The following is a 13733-nucleotide window of genomic DNA, read 5'->3' on the forward strand; positions in this document are numbered from 1 at the left end:
CGGAGAATGAGGCTGGGCTCGCGTTTGTGGACGGGAAGGCCGTTAGATGGAGTGTGGGTCCGAGGGCTAAAGCCACGTGCTAGTTGAACTGGGTGACCTTCAAGTTCATCCACGCCTAATGTCTCACTTGGTGGCTACAACTTAGCCCCAGAACATTCTGAGCTTTGTGCTTCGGGGACATTATCATCATGGACTGTGCAGGGTGCCTGGCCTGGGAAGGGAGTCCCTCGAGGAGATACATGTCAGGGGCGTCGTTAGACCTGTGGTTTTCAAACTGCTCGTCGGAGAAGCTGGCTCCATAGGCCAGAGGCCACCACGCGGACCCGAGGGCAAGCGCCCGGGCAGCCCTGGCCGTTTGCTTTGTTTTCGCATGGAGAGGCTTTTACGAGAGATTGTACTCCTTTCTTTTAATTCGCTGGGCTAGACTACCAATAGTTCAAGCAAGAGGGCAGGCGCTTCTATGCCAGAGTCCCGGCATTGAAATCAAGCAAACGTAAGAGAGGCTGGGGGCTCCCACACTGGGCAGAGTCAGGGAGAAGTGGCAGGGGAAATGGCTCCTGTTCTCCATCCTCGGTGACAGAGGACCATGGTGCCATGCCCACAAATATGTCCGTCCAAGGCGGGTACATATGGGAGGAAGAGAACCGGTTCTGCTGTCAGCCTGTAGGGTTTGAGGTGCTAGCTCAGAGATGTCCAAAACTTAGAAACGTCCACCTGGCGCTCGATAGGAATGAAGGCCACGCACAGGGCCTGAGACGTCCTTGTGGAGGGACACGAAATGCCAGGAGGAAGGAGACCATTGCTGACAGGGAGAAAGGAGGAGGGCCAGGACAGACCTGGGGAGGGACTGCCTTTTGGGGTTGTTAGGGGTAAAGGAGGAACAAGAGAAGAGGCATCTAGAAAGCCAGAGGGGCCCAAGAGGACCTGGTGTCAGAGATACCCAAAAAGCAGCGTTTGAGACGGAAGGAACGTGATAGAAGACTCAAGCGGTCATTTCACAGTCCTCCCGCTTCTGAAGATAGAAAGAATGCTAAATAGTTAAAAAAGTAAATAAGCAAATAACCAACTAGCTAGTTGGGTGCACAGGAGGGAGGGCCAGAGAGTCCGGCTTCCAGCTGTTTCAAAGCGTGAAACCTCCTCCCCAGCTAAGACCAGTCCAGCGCTAGGCAGAATCCCCTTAACATCTCATTAGAGTTGCACACCGTCCCAGTGCGTCTCAGGGTCGGGACAGCCTCGCTCAGGCCTGAGCCCCTTCCTGGTTGTGCGGTGATTTGCCAGCAGCACAATGTGGAGACGCCCCATCTGTCTGCTTCCTCTGCGCCCTCCAGCTGTCTCGCTGCGAGGCTTCATTTGGCTCGGGCGCCGAGGAAGGCTGCTCCGAACAAGGAGGACTCGGTAACTGGAAGTTGCTTGATGTGCAAGTTTTCCTGCTGACACCAGAGTTTCAGCCAAGCAGGGTGCACTTGCTTGGCGGGTTTCCATGGAGTGAATTCTTGGAGTGTCTTTTTCCTCGCCTTAGCTCTGGATGAAAGGAGAGCTGTTTCCTCCCGCCCTCCTGCTCCTCCTCCTCTCCCCAGCACAGCTGCAGTTTCCTACACTCCCCTCCAGCTGCAGTTACCTTCTGGATGAGGTTAATGATCGTCCTCTGAGTCACCATTGATCTCCTGGCCTCTGGGGTGCCATGCTTGTCCCGGCCATCAAGGCCTCCGTGGGGGCATTGGAGGTCCTGCCCCGGCAGGCTGGTTTCCACCTGACCCCTCAGAGGCCCTGCTGACCTCAGAGGCTTTCCCAAGGCAGACAACTCAGTTTTGATAGATAAACCCACTTGGAGGTGGGGTCTGGGATCCCCATGTATTAATGGGCTCACGTGTCCAAAGGGGCCAGCCTCCTGGCCAGCTGGTGTCAAATACGGGCCAGCCGTGGAGGCAGGCACATGGCCAGAGCCTCCGCTGGAAGAGGCAGGGCAGCAGCTCCCTGAGTTAGCGGAGGGACAGCATGCTCCTTGTGGGTCCTAACGACCAACCCCTGCTGAGCGGGACTTGAAGTTGTGGCGTTTCTGCTTCTGTAATAAGTATTGTAAAGTCCTGTTTGTTAGCTTTAAAAGAAGAAGGGAAAAAAAAGCCCGTCAAAATCCCAGCTTCCCTGTGGAGCTCTGATTTGTTTCATCTTCAGAGTTCTGCCATGCTCTGTGTCCAGCGCATCGTTAGCTAGAACACTCTGTGGTGATGGTCTGGAAATCTAACTAGGGAGCAGAGAAGCCCGGCAAGTATTAAAGGACTTCCATTCCTCACTAAAAAAAAAATCTTGGTCTCTTTAAATCAAAATGAAGTTGAAATTTGAATTTATTATAGAAACTTAAGTTTCCTCCCCTAGAGTTCTGTAAGTAAAATTACGTTTTGGGTAATAATTTGCTTTTGTAGCTCAGGGCCAGACAACCCATTTTTAATACTAATTCTGAAATCGTACACATGTTCATTTGTATATCCATTCATGTGTTAAACCCACAGATTGGGCCCCCGAGGTCAGGCGGGACCCTAGGGGAGACGCTGGGAGTCAGACCCAGTCGGCAATGAGTCGGCCATGCAGACAAAAGTGACAACAAGCATGGCAAGACCCCTCGGAAAGGAGGCAGAGGGAGCACTACATGCCTTTTTGTGGAACATTCGAGCAGCAGTTGGCGAATTTTTTTCTGTAAAGGGCCAGATGGTAAATACTTTAGGCTTTCAGGCCAGACGGTCTCTGCTGCAACTACGCGGCTCTGCTGTGGGAGCAGCCAAGTAGCCATTGGCAATACACAAGCCAAGGAGCGCGGCCATGTTCCAATAAAACTTTATTTGCAAAAACAAGAGGTGGGCCAGATGTGGCCCATGGGCCGTAGTTTGCTAACTCCAGTACTAGGGCCTTGTTTAATAAGTCTTCCTAAGGCTCATCTGCCATAAGGACTATAATTGTGTTTGACTTCCTCTTTCCGATTTGGCCCAGACCCTGTAAAGTTAGATGCCAACGTGTAGAAGATTTAAAGGTGCAGACCCAGAGATTACAGTCACGTGGCTCTTATGACCGGTTTTATTTCTAACTTTGCAATCTTATCACAGCCTTCTTTCTTTCATTGACTCCACATACTCTAACTCTGGCATTCTTCTTAAACCAGTTTTTACCACCCTGCTGATTCGCTCATTAATGAGCAAAATAAATCTTTGACACGCACTATGTATTTGTATGAGAGTCATGTTTTTAAGTGGCTGCTTTGACACATATGATCAGCACTGTGTCACAGGTAGCAGAAGATGCCATGAGAGCGCAGAATTAGACGTCGAATCCTGGCAGCCTGGCTGCGGGAGGAGGGGGGCGAGGAGGGTGTTGTTCATGGCGGCTTCCCAAAGGCCCAGATGCTCTCCAGATTCTGGAGGAGTTTGCCAGCTGTGTAGGGAAGGAGCAGAAGGGGGAGGTGCATTTTAGAGGGAGGAACGAGGCTTTGCAAGGTACAGGTGTTTGAGAGCAAGCGATGCCTCAGGCAGTGACACACTGGGGCTGCAGGGAGCAGTGGCAGTGCAGCCAAACGGAGCCATCGGAGCCCACCTGGGCTTGCTAGTGATTTGGCACCCATTCAAATCTTTAAAAAGGAGATGGGGCCCAGAGTGGAAGGGCAGGGAAGTGTGACCTTAGGTGACCCAATCCATTTGTCCTAGCCCTCCAGACAATCAGCAATCACCTTCTTAGAAGGCAGCGTAGAGGTCTTCTATTTGAGAAGGCCACCAGCCCCTGGAAGTTTGAAATGAAAGCCCTGCCTCCTGGGAGACCCCGGGGCAGGGTCATCGTTCATCCCAGGAAGATGAAGTCGTGTCATCATCCCGCTGGCTCCCACCTTCCAAGGCAGGGAACCATTTCCCAGGCTCTTCACTAATGGAGTTTCAGGCCCAGAGTTCTCAGAGAAACCAGGTTAGCTTGTCGCTTCTTGCCGCCTCAGCCTTTCCTGCCCTCCCGACGCCCGTGGATGCCTCCTGAGTGTCTCTCTCCTCCGGTGGCATCGGAGGTCCTGCCAGTTCTCTGAGCCTGGTCATGTGGGTGGAACAGGCTTCCAAACCCAGTGCCACTGACCCCCGCTGACCCTGCCAAGGCCGTGTGGCCATCCTGCCAAGGTGGATGTCCATGGGGTCAGTGCAGGCACCAGGCCCGCAGACGAATGCTTCCAGGGCCGGCAAAGCAACTAGGCAGCCAGAATCAATACATGCCTGGCCTCAAGGTCAAGAGCCCCACCACCACCAGGACCCGGTTGTTTCTTAGCCCGGTTTATTTCTCTGTCCAGGAGCTCAGCAAAGCATCGGAGGTTGGAGGGGTGTCAGTGGGGCCGCAGAGAGAAAGGAAAAGGAGTGGCTTTGCAAAGGTACGTGGGCCTCCACGGGTAGGCCTAGGGCCTTGGATAATAAATGAACAGCCAGGCGTCTGCTCCCTTCACACAAGCGCCCCAGCACCCGCATGGCAGCGCCCAAGTGGTAGGGAGCAGATGCCACCAGCCCAGCACCCACCTCCGTCACCCACTGTAGCTAGCAACGGCTGCCCTGCCTGGATTAGAGTGCTTCCACAGCATTTGATTGAGTGAGACAGAAAGGTCTTGAATTGACTGCCCTAAGACTGAAGTCATCTCTTTTTCTTTTTTTCTTTTTTCCTTCCTTTTTTTTTTTTCCTAAACTTAACTTCCAAGAAATAGCACAAGTGTTTGGTTCGATACCCCCAGAATCCTGTCACCTCGGACTCTGAAACCACTAAACCGTCGTGCTGGGCCCTCCATTCAACAGGGGTCCCGTGACACCCAATACGATTCAGCTGAACTAGTTAGCAGTTCGACTTTAAGGAATTCATGCGTGGTATTAAGAATTTATAGAATGGAACTAATAGGGCAGAGATGACGTGGGGTTCAGGTATTCCTTCCCCCATCGTCTGGCTCCAGCCCGCCTGCCATCCCCATCCCCCACCCCCACAAGAGCCCGAGCACGTCCTGGATACGCCCCCTCCGACTGCTCTGCACGCTTATCCTTTCCCTGAAGGCACCAGAGGTGTCCTGGGCTGTGACAAACACTCGGAAAACGGTCCTCTTTTCCAGCTTGGCTTCCTCTGGTGTAAAAGGGCTGGGAAAACTTCTCCCTGCTCTGTGGCTTATCTGTTAGCTCCTCCTCCCTTCCTCCCACAGGTAAACACTGTGTGTCTCCTCTCTGCTAGACACCAAGCCGGGGCGGGGCTTCCAGGCGCACATCAGGCTCTCCCGAGGTTCCCAGGAAGCCCCGGTCACACTGTGGGAGACCCACCTCTGTTTGTCCAGCGGGGCTGGCGGCCCCAGGCCGTGGTCAGCACTGGCAAGTCTTCTCCTCCTTGTCCTTTTCCGTGTCGTAGACACAGGGGTGGGAGGCAGGTGGCAGCCGTGGGCCTGGTGGGCGCTTGGGTCTCGGGAGAGCTCATCCAACCCAGTTTAGCCTAGATCCCTCCCTTCTTCTGTACAGCCTTGCTCCATCCACACACGTGTTGTTCTCTCACTCTTTCATTGCTGTGTCTCTGAGTGAGCATCTGCGGGCTGCTGAGGACTGGAGGAGACTGGCCCCCTTCCTCCGCTGTCCAGACTGCACAGTGTCTTCCGGATTTCGCTGCCCACTCAGCTGCCTTGCTGCTTTGCTGACCCCCGGGCCACTCATTATTAACTCTGACCTCCGGATCTTTCTCCACCAAATGGTTTTGGCCAATCATCCCACATTTTATTTTAATGTTTTTCTTTCAATTGAAGTGAAATTGACATAACTTAAAGTTAACCATTTTAAAGTGTGCAAGTCACAAGGTGGTGCATTCACAGTGCTATGCAACCACCCCCCCATCCAGTTCCAAAACATTTTCATTACCCCCAAAGAAAACAGCTTATTGGTCAAGCAGTCACTCTCTGTTCCCTCCTCCCTCAACCCCTCGTGACCACCAATCTGCATTCTGTTTCTCTGGATTTACTGATTCTGTATATTTTATAAAATGGAATCATTTATCGTGTGGCCTTTTGGTCTACCTTCTTTCATTCATGGTGTTTTCAAGGTTCATCCACATTGTAGGGTGTATTGGTACTTCATTCCTTTTTATGGCTGAATAGTATTCCATCGTGTATAAGGACCACGATTTGTTTATCCCTTCATCCGTCAATGGACATTTGTGTTGCTTCCACCTTCGGCTATTGTGAATAGGGCTGCTGTGACCACGTGTGGGTCTATTTGTTAGAGGACCAGTTTTCACTTCTTTTGGGTATTTCCCTGGGGGTGGAATTGCTGGGTCATGTGCTGACTCTGTATTTAACTTTTGAGAAACTGCCAAACTACTTTCATGTTTGCAATTCAGAGCACTTAGAGCTTTGTATTTTGCGTTTAGTTTTCTTTAGGAAGCAGGCCGCCCACCATATGTTTGCTCAATCTCCTCCTCGTCCTCCGTGGCCGTTTCTCCAGTTTACCAAGGTCCTTTTGAATTCTCATGCCATCGTCCAATAACCCGGCCACCTGCCAACTTGGTTTCTCTGCAAACTTAATGGGCACGTTTCCTACGCTGTCATTTAAGTCATTTATGAAGTGTTAAACGCACAGGGCCCTGGGCTGACCCGCCTGGACACAACTTGTTTGGCCTGACACTCTCCGTGCTCATGGCCTTCCCTCTGTATGTGTCCCCCGGGTCCCCAGAGCCACACAGCCTGCACAAGGCCCAGAGCATGCCTGGGACAGGGATGCAGAACCCTGCAGAGTAGAGATCCTAGAGCTTTCCTGGCTGGCAGGACGTCGTGGTGTCTCCTCTTGCTGCTCCCTCGCTGGGACAGGCCCCAGGGCACCAGCCAGGCAGGTGAGGGATGTGGTCGGATGGGTGCGGGCAGGACTGGACGCTGCCTCGGGCAGTAGCAGGAAATCACAAGAGGTGTGGCTCGGGGTCAGAACAGGGGTTGGGGGGTCCTGGGAGGGTCGGAGCCACATGAAAATATGACCTGAGCAGGCCAACTGGACGCGAGGTTCAGGAATAGGGATAAAATCAGCAAGAGACAACCCCTGGGCAGCACCAGAGTCTCAGGTGAGGCAGAAGCTGGGAGAGCACGGAGGGCACCCATGGGAGCTTCTTGGTGGACTGGGGAAGGGCCCGTCTCTGTCCGGAGGGAAGCAGCTCTGCCCTGAGGGGATTCTTTTACCTCTGAGAGCGACTTCACCTGCCGGTCTAGCCCCCGGGGCAGCAGGGAGTCCTTCTCTGAGTAAGGACCTTCCTGTGTCCCTGCCAGCAGTGGTGTCTTTGGTACGTGTTTGGGGCAGAGTGGGCGTGGGGAGAGACCGAGTCCTGACTGTGAGCTTTTGACTAAAACCCACCCAGACGCGATGGTGGGAATAGCAAGACCTACACCTCCAAGGCACAAGTTGGGGGGTGGGGGGCGTGCTGTGCAGGACTCCACTCACCTGCAGCCGGTCCAGCCGGTCCCAGGATCTCCCTTCCCACAGGTCGGAGCCATCGGTGATGAGGAGGAGTGGGTGAGCCTCTACGAGGAGGAGAACGAGCCTGATGCCCAGATGCTGGAGATCCCCAACCTCACGCCCTACACTCATTACAGGTGAGAGCAGCTGGTGATAACCGCCCGCAGGGGGAAGTGTGGCATCCCCAGCAGGTAGCTTCAGTCTGCAGTAGCAAAACCCAGGCACGGGCATGTCACTGAGAAGTTTCCAAGTGACCATAACAGTAAATCAAACCTTTAGGAGCAAGACGCACTGCTGAGTATTATTGCAAAGGAGATTACATCCCTGATGCTAGTTGAGCAACGTTCTTCCCGTCAACACCAGCTGGCCAGACACCCCATAGGAATGGCTCACTATTATAGTGGGCTTCCTAACCAGGAGCCTGGGGCAGCTGAAGAGGTGACGCTTTTCTTTACAAAACTCTGTGACCTTCTGGGACAACAACATGCTGTGTGTAAACAAAGCAGATGTCCTGGGGACATCCTTCCGCTTCCCCCCTCAGAGGCTCAGGAGTTGCTGGTCTCACTAATCAGGCACTTAACATGCCATTTAACCTTTTGCTTCTTGCTCCTGAAACTTTTCCAGGCAGTAAATCCTTGGCCTTAACAAAGGGGAGAGTGATCAGGAGCTGTTAGAGATGTTATAACTTCCCGTAAGATCATTGAAGGAGATGAAATTTCCAGTTATCACCAGATGTTGAGTTTGATAATGTCATTGTTCTGCCAGGACGGATACATTTCATGAGGTCGGGGAATAAAAGACTAAGAATGACTAATTCAGGGAGTAAAAGGTGAAAGAAGATTTTTTCAGTATAATACTAAAGTTAGGCTTTAAAAAAGAACCTAATGAGAGACGCTGTATCACTTCTATTCATTTTAACATCCTTCCTAAGATTAGAGCAGATGAATCAAGGTACTATACACTCATTTTTGGAGAAAAACATTTAGCATAAAATGAGCTGGGATTCAAGACTTACCATGTGAAATTAGCATAAGCATGTAATTTTTTCAAAGGTCAGAAACTGTGATTAGAGGCCAATGTCCCTGTCTTAAATTCGTGTAAATTTGGGAAGCCTGTCTCATAAATATCTGTGTGTGCTTAGGATATTTTTCTTGTATATAAGTTCAATTCAAATAATTGTACATGTAAATCTAGAAGAGCTGGAACTGAAAACATTGACATAGACTTTAGAGAACATCGCACTCCAGCCTCCTTTTATCGCTAAGGAAATGGAGACAAATCTGGTCTGCCAAAGGTCTCAGCTACCAATGGGGTTGAGTCCCAGGGTGTGGATTCTGGGCTCATTTCCCCTCTTCTGAACCAATAGAGAATGGGTGTGGGGCGTCCTTGGTCGTTAAAAAGACATTGGACTTTCAAAGCTGTCGTTTGGTAGTGACATTCGGACACTCCAGTTCTGTTACATAGCTCCTTGACCCCTGATCCCATGATATTGCCCTAAGCTTGAATCAGCCAATGGCAGCTGATGACACAGATTTCTGGCATGTCACCCATCCAGTATACTTCACTTGGGGATTTAAGATCATTGAGTTGCATTGAATTTGCCATTCTTTGGAGGCTCTTAGGGAAAAGGGCCACATACATAATTTGCATTTTTGATGACAGTGTCCTTGAGCTACCTCCTTAATGATACGGGTAGATGCATGTCTGAGCCCAGCAAGAAACAGTCATGTCCTTGTTGTTTTTCACATGACCTTTTGCTGCAGAATAACTCTTGTCAATGGTTTCGCCTCTAGATTTCGAATGAGGCAGGTGAACATTGTTGGGGCCAGCCCCTTCAGTCAGTCCTCCCGGGTCATCCAGACGCTGCAGGCGCCCCCTGATGTGGCTCCGACCAGCCTCACCGTCCGAACTGCTAGTGAGACCAGCCTGCGGCTCCGCTGGGTGGTGAGTTGGGGGGCGGGAGGGGGGTTTTGGGGACAGAGAGCTTAGTCATTTCCTCGTCATGCCTTTGTCCCAGTCAAACTAATCTCATCATTAAACCAAGAGAGTTTAATGTTTCGCAGTTGGTGTTGGATCTCAGACAGCTCGGGCTACCTCATTAGTTAGAACATTACTCCCCAGCTTCTTGGAACTGAGGAATGTTCTTTCGGGGAGGAAAGCCGGTGCTACTACAGGCTGGACCTATGAGCCCCTAACCTAGGTCAGCGTGAAACCACTACTCAATATTTTTAAGAGAACCAGCTTGACATTTAATCAGAACATATCCCCACAAAATTAAACCAAAATGTATTGAAAGAAATTATGTCCGTCCAAAGTTACTGACAGAATTTCATTTAATTAACAGAAGAAAAGTTACAGGGACAAGTAGAGGAAAGTTTCTAAGAATATTCCCCGCAGAAAATATCTTCCCTGGAACTGGCCTCAGACGGCAGGCCCACACCCGGAGACCTTGACGGGTGACAGTCCTGAGGCGTCAGCTCACCACCAACTGTCGTTCACTTGCAGCCCCTGCCTGACTCCCAGTACAACGGGAACCCCGAGTCGGTGGGCTACAGGATCAAGTACTGGCGCCCCGACCTCCAGTCTCCAGCGCTGACCCAAGTCATCAACGACCGGCTTGAGAGGGAATTCACCATCGAGGAGCTGGAGGAGTGGACCGAGTACGAGCTGCAGATGCAGGCGTTCAACGCCATCGGGGCCGGGCCCTGGAGCGAGGTGGTGCGGGGTCGGACGCGGGAGTCAGGTAAGATGAAGGCTTTTCCGGCCCCAGAGACTCAGCCCCTCTCCGTGTCCCCTGGACACGGGGCTTAGCAGCCCGGAATCTCACTGGCATCTCATTGGCTCATCCCTCCTGCGTGTAGCGATGTTGGCCCTTCCCTAACCCAGCAATCAGGTCAACCTCAACTGTAATTTAAGTAGAACTTCATTAGAACCCCGTGCCACTAATCTGAAATTGATGATGAATTCTACCAGAGGCTGGACTCATGTTATCATTTTTTAAATTAGGGATAATATTCACCACCAATGATAAAAAGCAAGAGTGTGTAGAGATTCTAAGGGAGAGCTTTATGACACAGGTGTTCAAGACTTCATCTTGACAAAGCAGTGTCGTGGTACATGAGGAGAGCATGTCTCGCCTACGCTGACAAAGAGATCCTCCCAAGTTCAGTCACTTTAATGCGAGAGAAGTTTGTTTCTCACTCATTGCGGTCTACCGCGGGTGTTGCTGTTTGGTGGGTGGCTCTCCTCCATGGGGTGATTTAGGCGCCCAGGCTCTGCTGGCTGGAGGGCTGATCACCGTCTGCACCCAGCGACCCGAGGGCAAAGAGAGAGCAAGGGGGGCACCTCTGCCTCTTAAAGCCTGTCCCGCAACGGCGCACAGTCCTTTGCTCAGATCCGTCAGGCTCAGGTTGAGACAGACGTGTTGCCCTAATCTTGTAGCCTTCCTGGACTGACCAGCCAACAGAGGTCTGGAGCACCCTTCCGAGCCCCGTTTGAGTTTGTAGAAACACAAAGACGAGAGTGCTCCTGACGCTCTTTAAAGATGCGCTGTGACCAGACCAGTTCTTCCAGCGAGTGTGAAATCGTGAGGTTTTCTCCTGAAAACAAATGAGCTCACTGCTCTTCTCCCAGTCTTCCAACGACGTCACAGCGTGCACTTGACATACGAGGAGCTGTTAATTCCAGACTAGCCTGGGCTGTTGGAAATAGCACTCAAAATACGTTCCTGACCTCTGCCCAGACGCGGGGTGAGCAGAAGGTAGAAAGTTTGAGACAGTAAACTGGTCTTTGGGCAGAGAAGACCAGGACTTCCCGACTCCCTCCCCGAGGACGTCCTTGTCCCTTTTATTTATCCATGTCGAACATTACTGTTCGTTCTCTTTCCCTTCCCTTCACGGTGTCTCCGTTAAGTGAAAATACCACAGCTCTGCTGTCTTGGCTCCATCGTGACATAGCTTTGTTTCCTAGGATGCTTCCTGAGCCCAGGGGGCGTCCTCCTTTTCTTGAGGCTCCCTGGGAACAGAATCAAAGAGGTCGCCCTGGAAGCCCATGTAGGACAGAAGGGAGTCGAGAGGTGGCCAGCACCCTCCAGCAGCTGTTTCTACCCTGGAGTCGTCAAAAATGCCCCAGGGCCTCTCCTGCTCCCCAGCCAGAACTCTCTGCTGCCATCCATGTGCTAAAGCATTGTGTGAAGAAACAGTCTGCCTGTCACTGTCATCGTTTTATGTAACAGAGTTAATTAATTTTGTAAACACTGAAAACTGCTTAGAAGATACAGTTAGCACTCAGAGTGGCCTTGATGGGAAATACATAGATGGATGAGTTAGGAAGGCCAAGTGCATGGCACGCCACTGAAGAAAACATCTAGTGGACCCAGCAGAGGGCAGAGGACGTGGCGGCACGGGGCCTGCTGGCAGGGTTGGAGGCGGCTTTGGAGGCAGTCATGGTCAGGACGAAGACGCTGCAGAGGGAGGCAGGGACAGGCATCCAGCGAGTCCCGGCGCTTCCGGTGCTGGCCTGCCTCTCTTCACCAGGGCCCTGTTGGGAGCTCTAAAGAGGGACACAAGAAACTTGGAGGCAGTGCCAAGGGGGACAAGAGAGTGCTGAGAAGTCGGGCAGTGAGGCCAGCTGGAGTGAGGAATGGATCAGCTTTGAGAGATAAGGAAAAGATGCATTTGACCCCGGGTGGGCTGTCCTGGCCCTTCGGCCTCCCCCTCAGTTACTTTTTTACCCAGTGCCAACTGGGGTACTGTTTGTGCTGTAAGGGGTCACAGCTGTGCTAAAACGCCGAGCCCTCAGCCTCCAGGAGCCCAGGCCAGGCGGGTGTGTCCGCATCCCTAGCCGTTACGCAGAGTGGCAGGTAGCAGTCTGAGGACACCCCAGTCCATCAACACATTGTCACTTCTCTGTGTGTCATGTTGTGAAACGGTTCGGGAAGCACCAGAGAAAGGTTTCTCTTCTCATCCTTTTTGGCCCATTCCCCAGTTCCCACCAATGACACGGACACCGAATAGGTCTGAACCTGACAGTGTCATTATCAGGATGCAGGTGCAGGTCCCTGGGACTGATCCACCTTGACTTTGGTCCCCTTTCAGTCACATACTCCACGCTGGTGTTTCATCCAAGAGCAAAGGCTCTCAGGCAGACTTTGACTCAATTTCTTCCCAATCTTCTCTAGGATGGGAGTGGGCGTGCGGGAGTGGGCAGAGGGAAGAACTCTGAAACAGCAGGACAAAGAAACAGAAAGAGTGTCAGGCAAGGACTGCTGTTAGTGAGCGTGGCCGGGCTGACGAGAGCCGCTGGAGAGCAGCCGTCATGACACGTCCCGCTTCCACGAGGACCAGCGTCTGAGGAGAGGTCTGCCAGAGACCCCGGGCTGTGTCAGATCTCTTCTCCGGCTTTCTCTCAGGCTGCAGCTTGTGTCATGTTAGAAATAAAAGACTGAGACGCACGGATGCTCAGCTTGTGACTGTGTGAGCACAAGGATTTTTAAAAAGCTCTATCATCTTCAATATCTGAATCTTGGTGACAAAGAAGAGAACTGGGAAAATTCTAAGGGACAGTGCTAACTCCAGTAATAGACAGAGCAATAAAATATTGAAAAAAAAAAAAAGCTCCTGCTATAACTAACTGGAAAATTCTGGATAAAATATAATTTTTTGAAATTTTAAATTTGTTGATATGCTCATTAGAAAAACAGGGGCAATTCCCAGATGTCAGAGGCTTAAGAGAACTGAAAACGAGAGCAGTAGGTGTCCAGCTGGTGCTGTGGCTGCCCTGGGGGCGGCTCCAACTGGCGGTCTCTGCACTTGGGATTTGATGCCCATGCAGGAGCAGGAGAGTCAGCCTTGAGTCTGTGTGAGGTGGGAGTAGAACCGAGACCCCTGCGTGAAGTCAGGGCTCTTGAAGGCTGTAGCTTCTTTGAAAGGGGAGACTGAAAATATCTGCCCAGGGAGGTCTGTCTGTGTCTACCTGTCCACCTGGACTCTGAATGGGGAAAAGTATGTAACTCTGAGTCCTGTGCCTGACTCAGGTTTGGGTTCTGAATCTGCACTCTCTGAATGGTCCAGAAATTTCCAGAAGAGAAACTAATGTAAAACTTGGTTCCAGACGCCAAAAGCACAAGCAACAAAAGAAAAAAAAATACATAGATTGAACTTCATCAAAATGAAAACCTTTGTGCTTCAAAGAATACTATAAAGAATGTAAAAAACAAACAATCCCCAAAATGGTAGGAAATACTTGAAAATCATACATCTGATAAGGGAC

At 51.4% G+C, this 13733-nt stretch overlaps 1 protein-coding gene across 1 annotated transcript in view; it reads left to right on the top strand.

Moving 5' to 3' along the window:
* SDK1 (sidekick cell adhesion molecule 1) overlaps nucleotides 1-13733 on the top strand; it is a 625710-nt gene that overhangs the window by 493331 nt on the left and 118646 nt on the right. The window contains exons 23-25 of the mRNA XM_046666514.1: nucleotides 7491-7600; nucleotides 9257-9407; nucleotides 9969-10206. Of these exons, the coding sequence (XP_046522470.1) occupies nucleotides 7491-7600; nucleotides 9257-9407; nucleotides 9969-10206 (499 nt within the window). The remainder of the gene's footprint in view (nucleotides 1-7490; nucleotides 7601-9256; nucleotides 9408-9968; nucleotides 10207-13733) is intronic.

This window comes from Equus quagga, chromosome 7 (assembly GCF_021613505.1).
Source record: "Equus quagga isolate Etosha38 chromosome 7, UCLA_HA_Equagga_1.0, whole genome shotgun sequence".
NCBI lineage: Eukaryota > Metazoa > Chordata > Mammalia > Perissodactyla > Equidae > Equus > Equus quagga.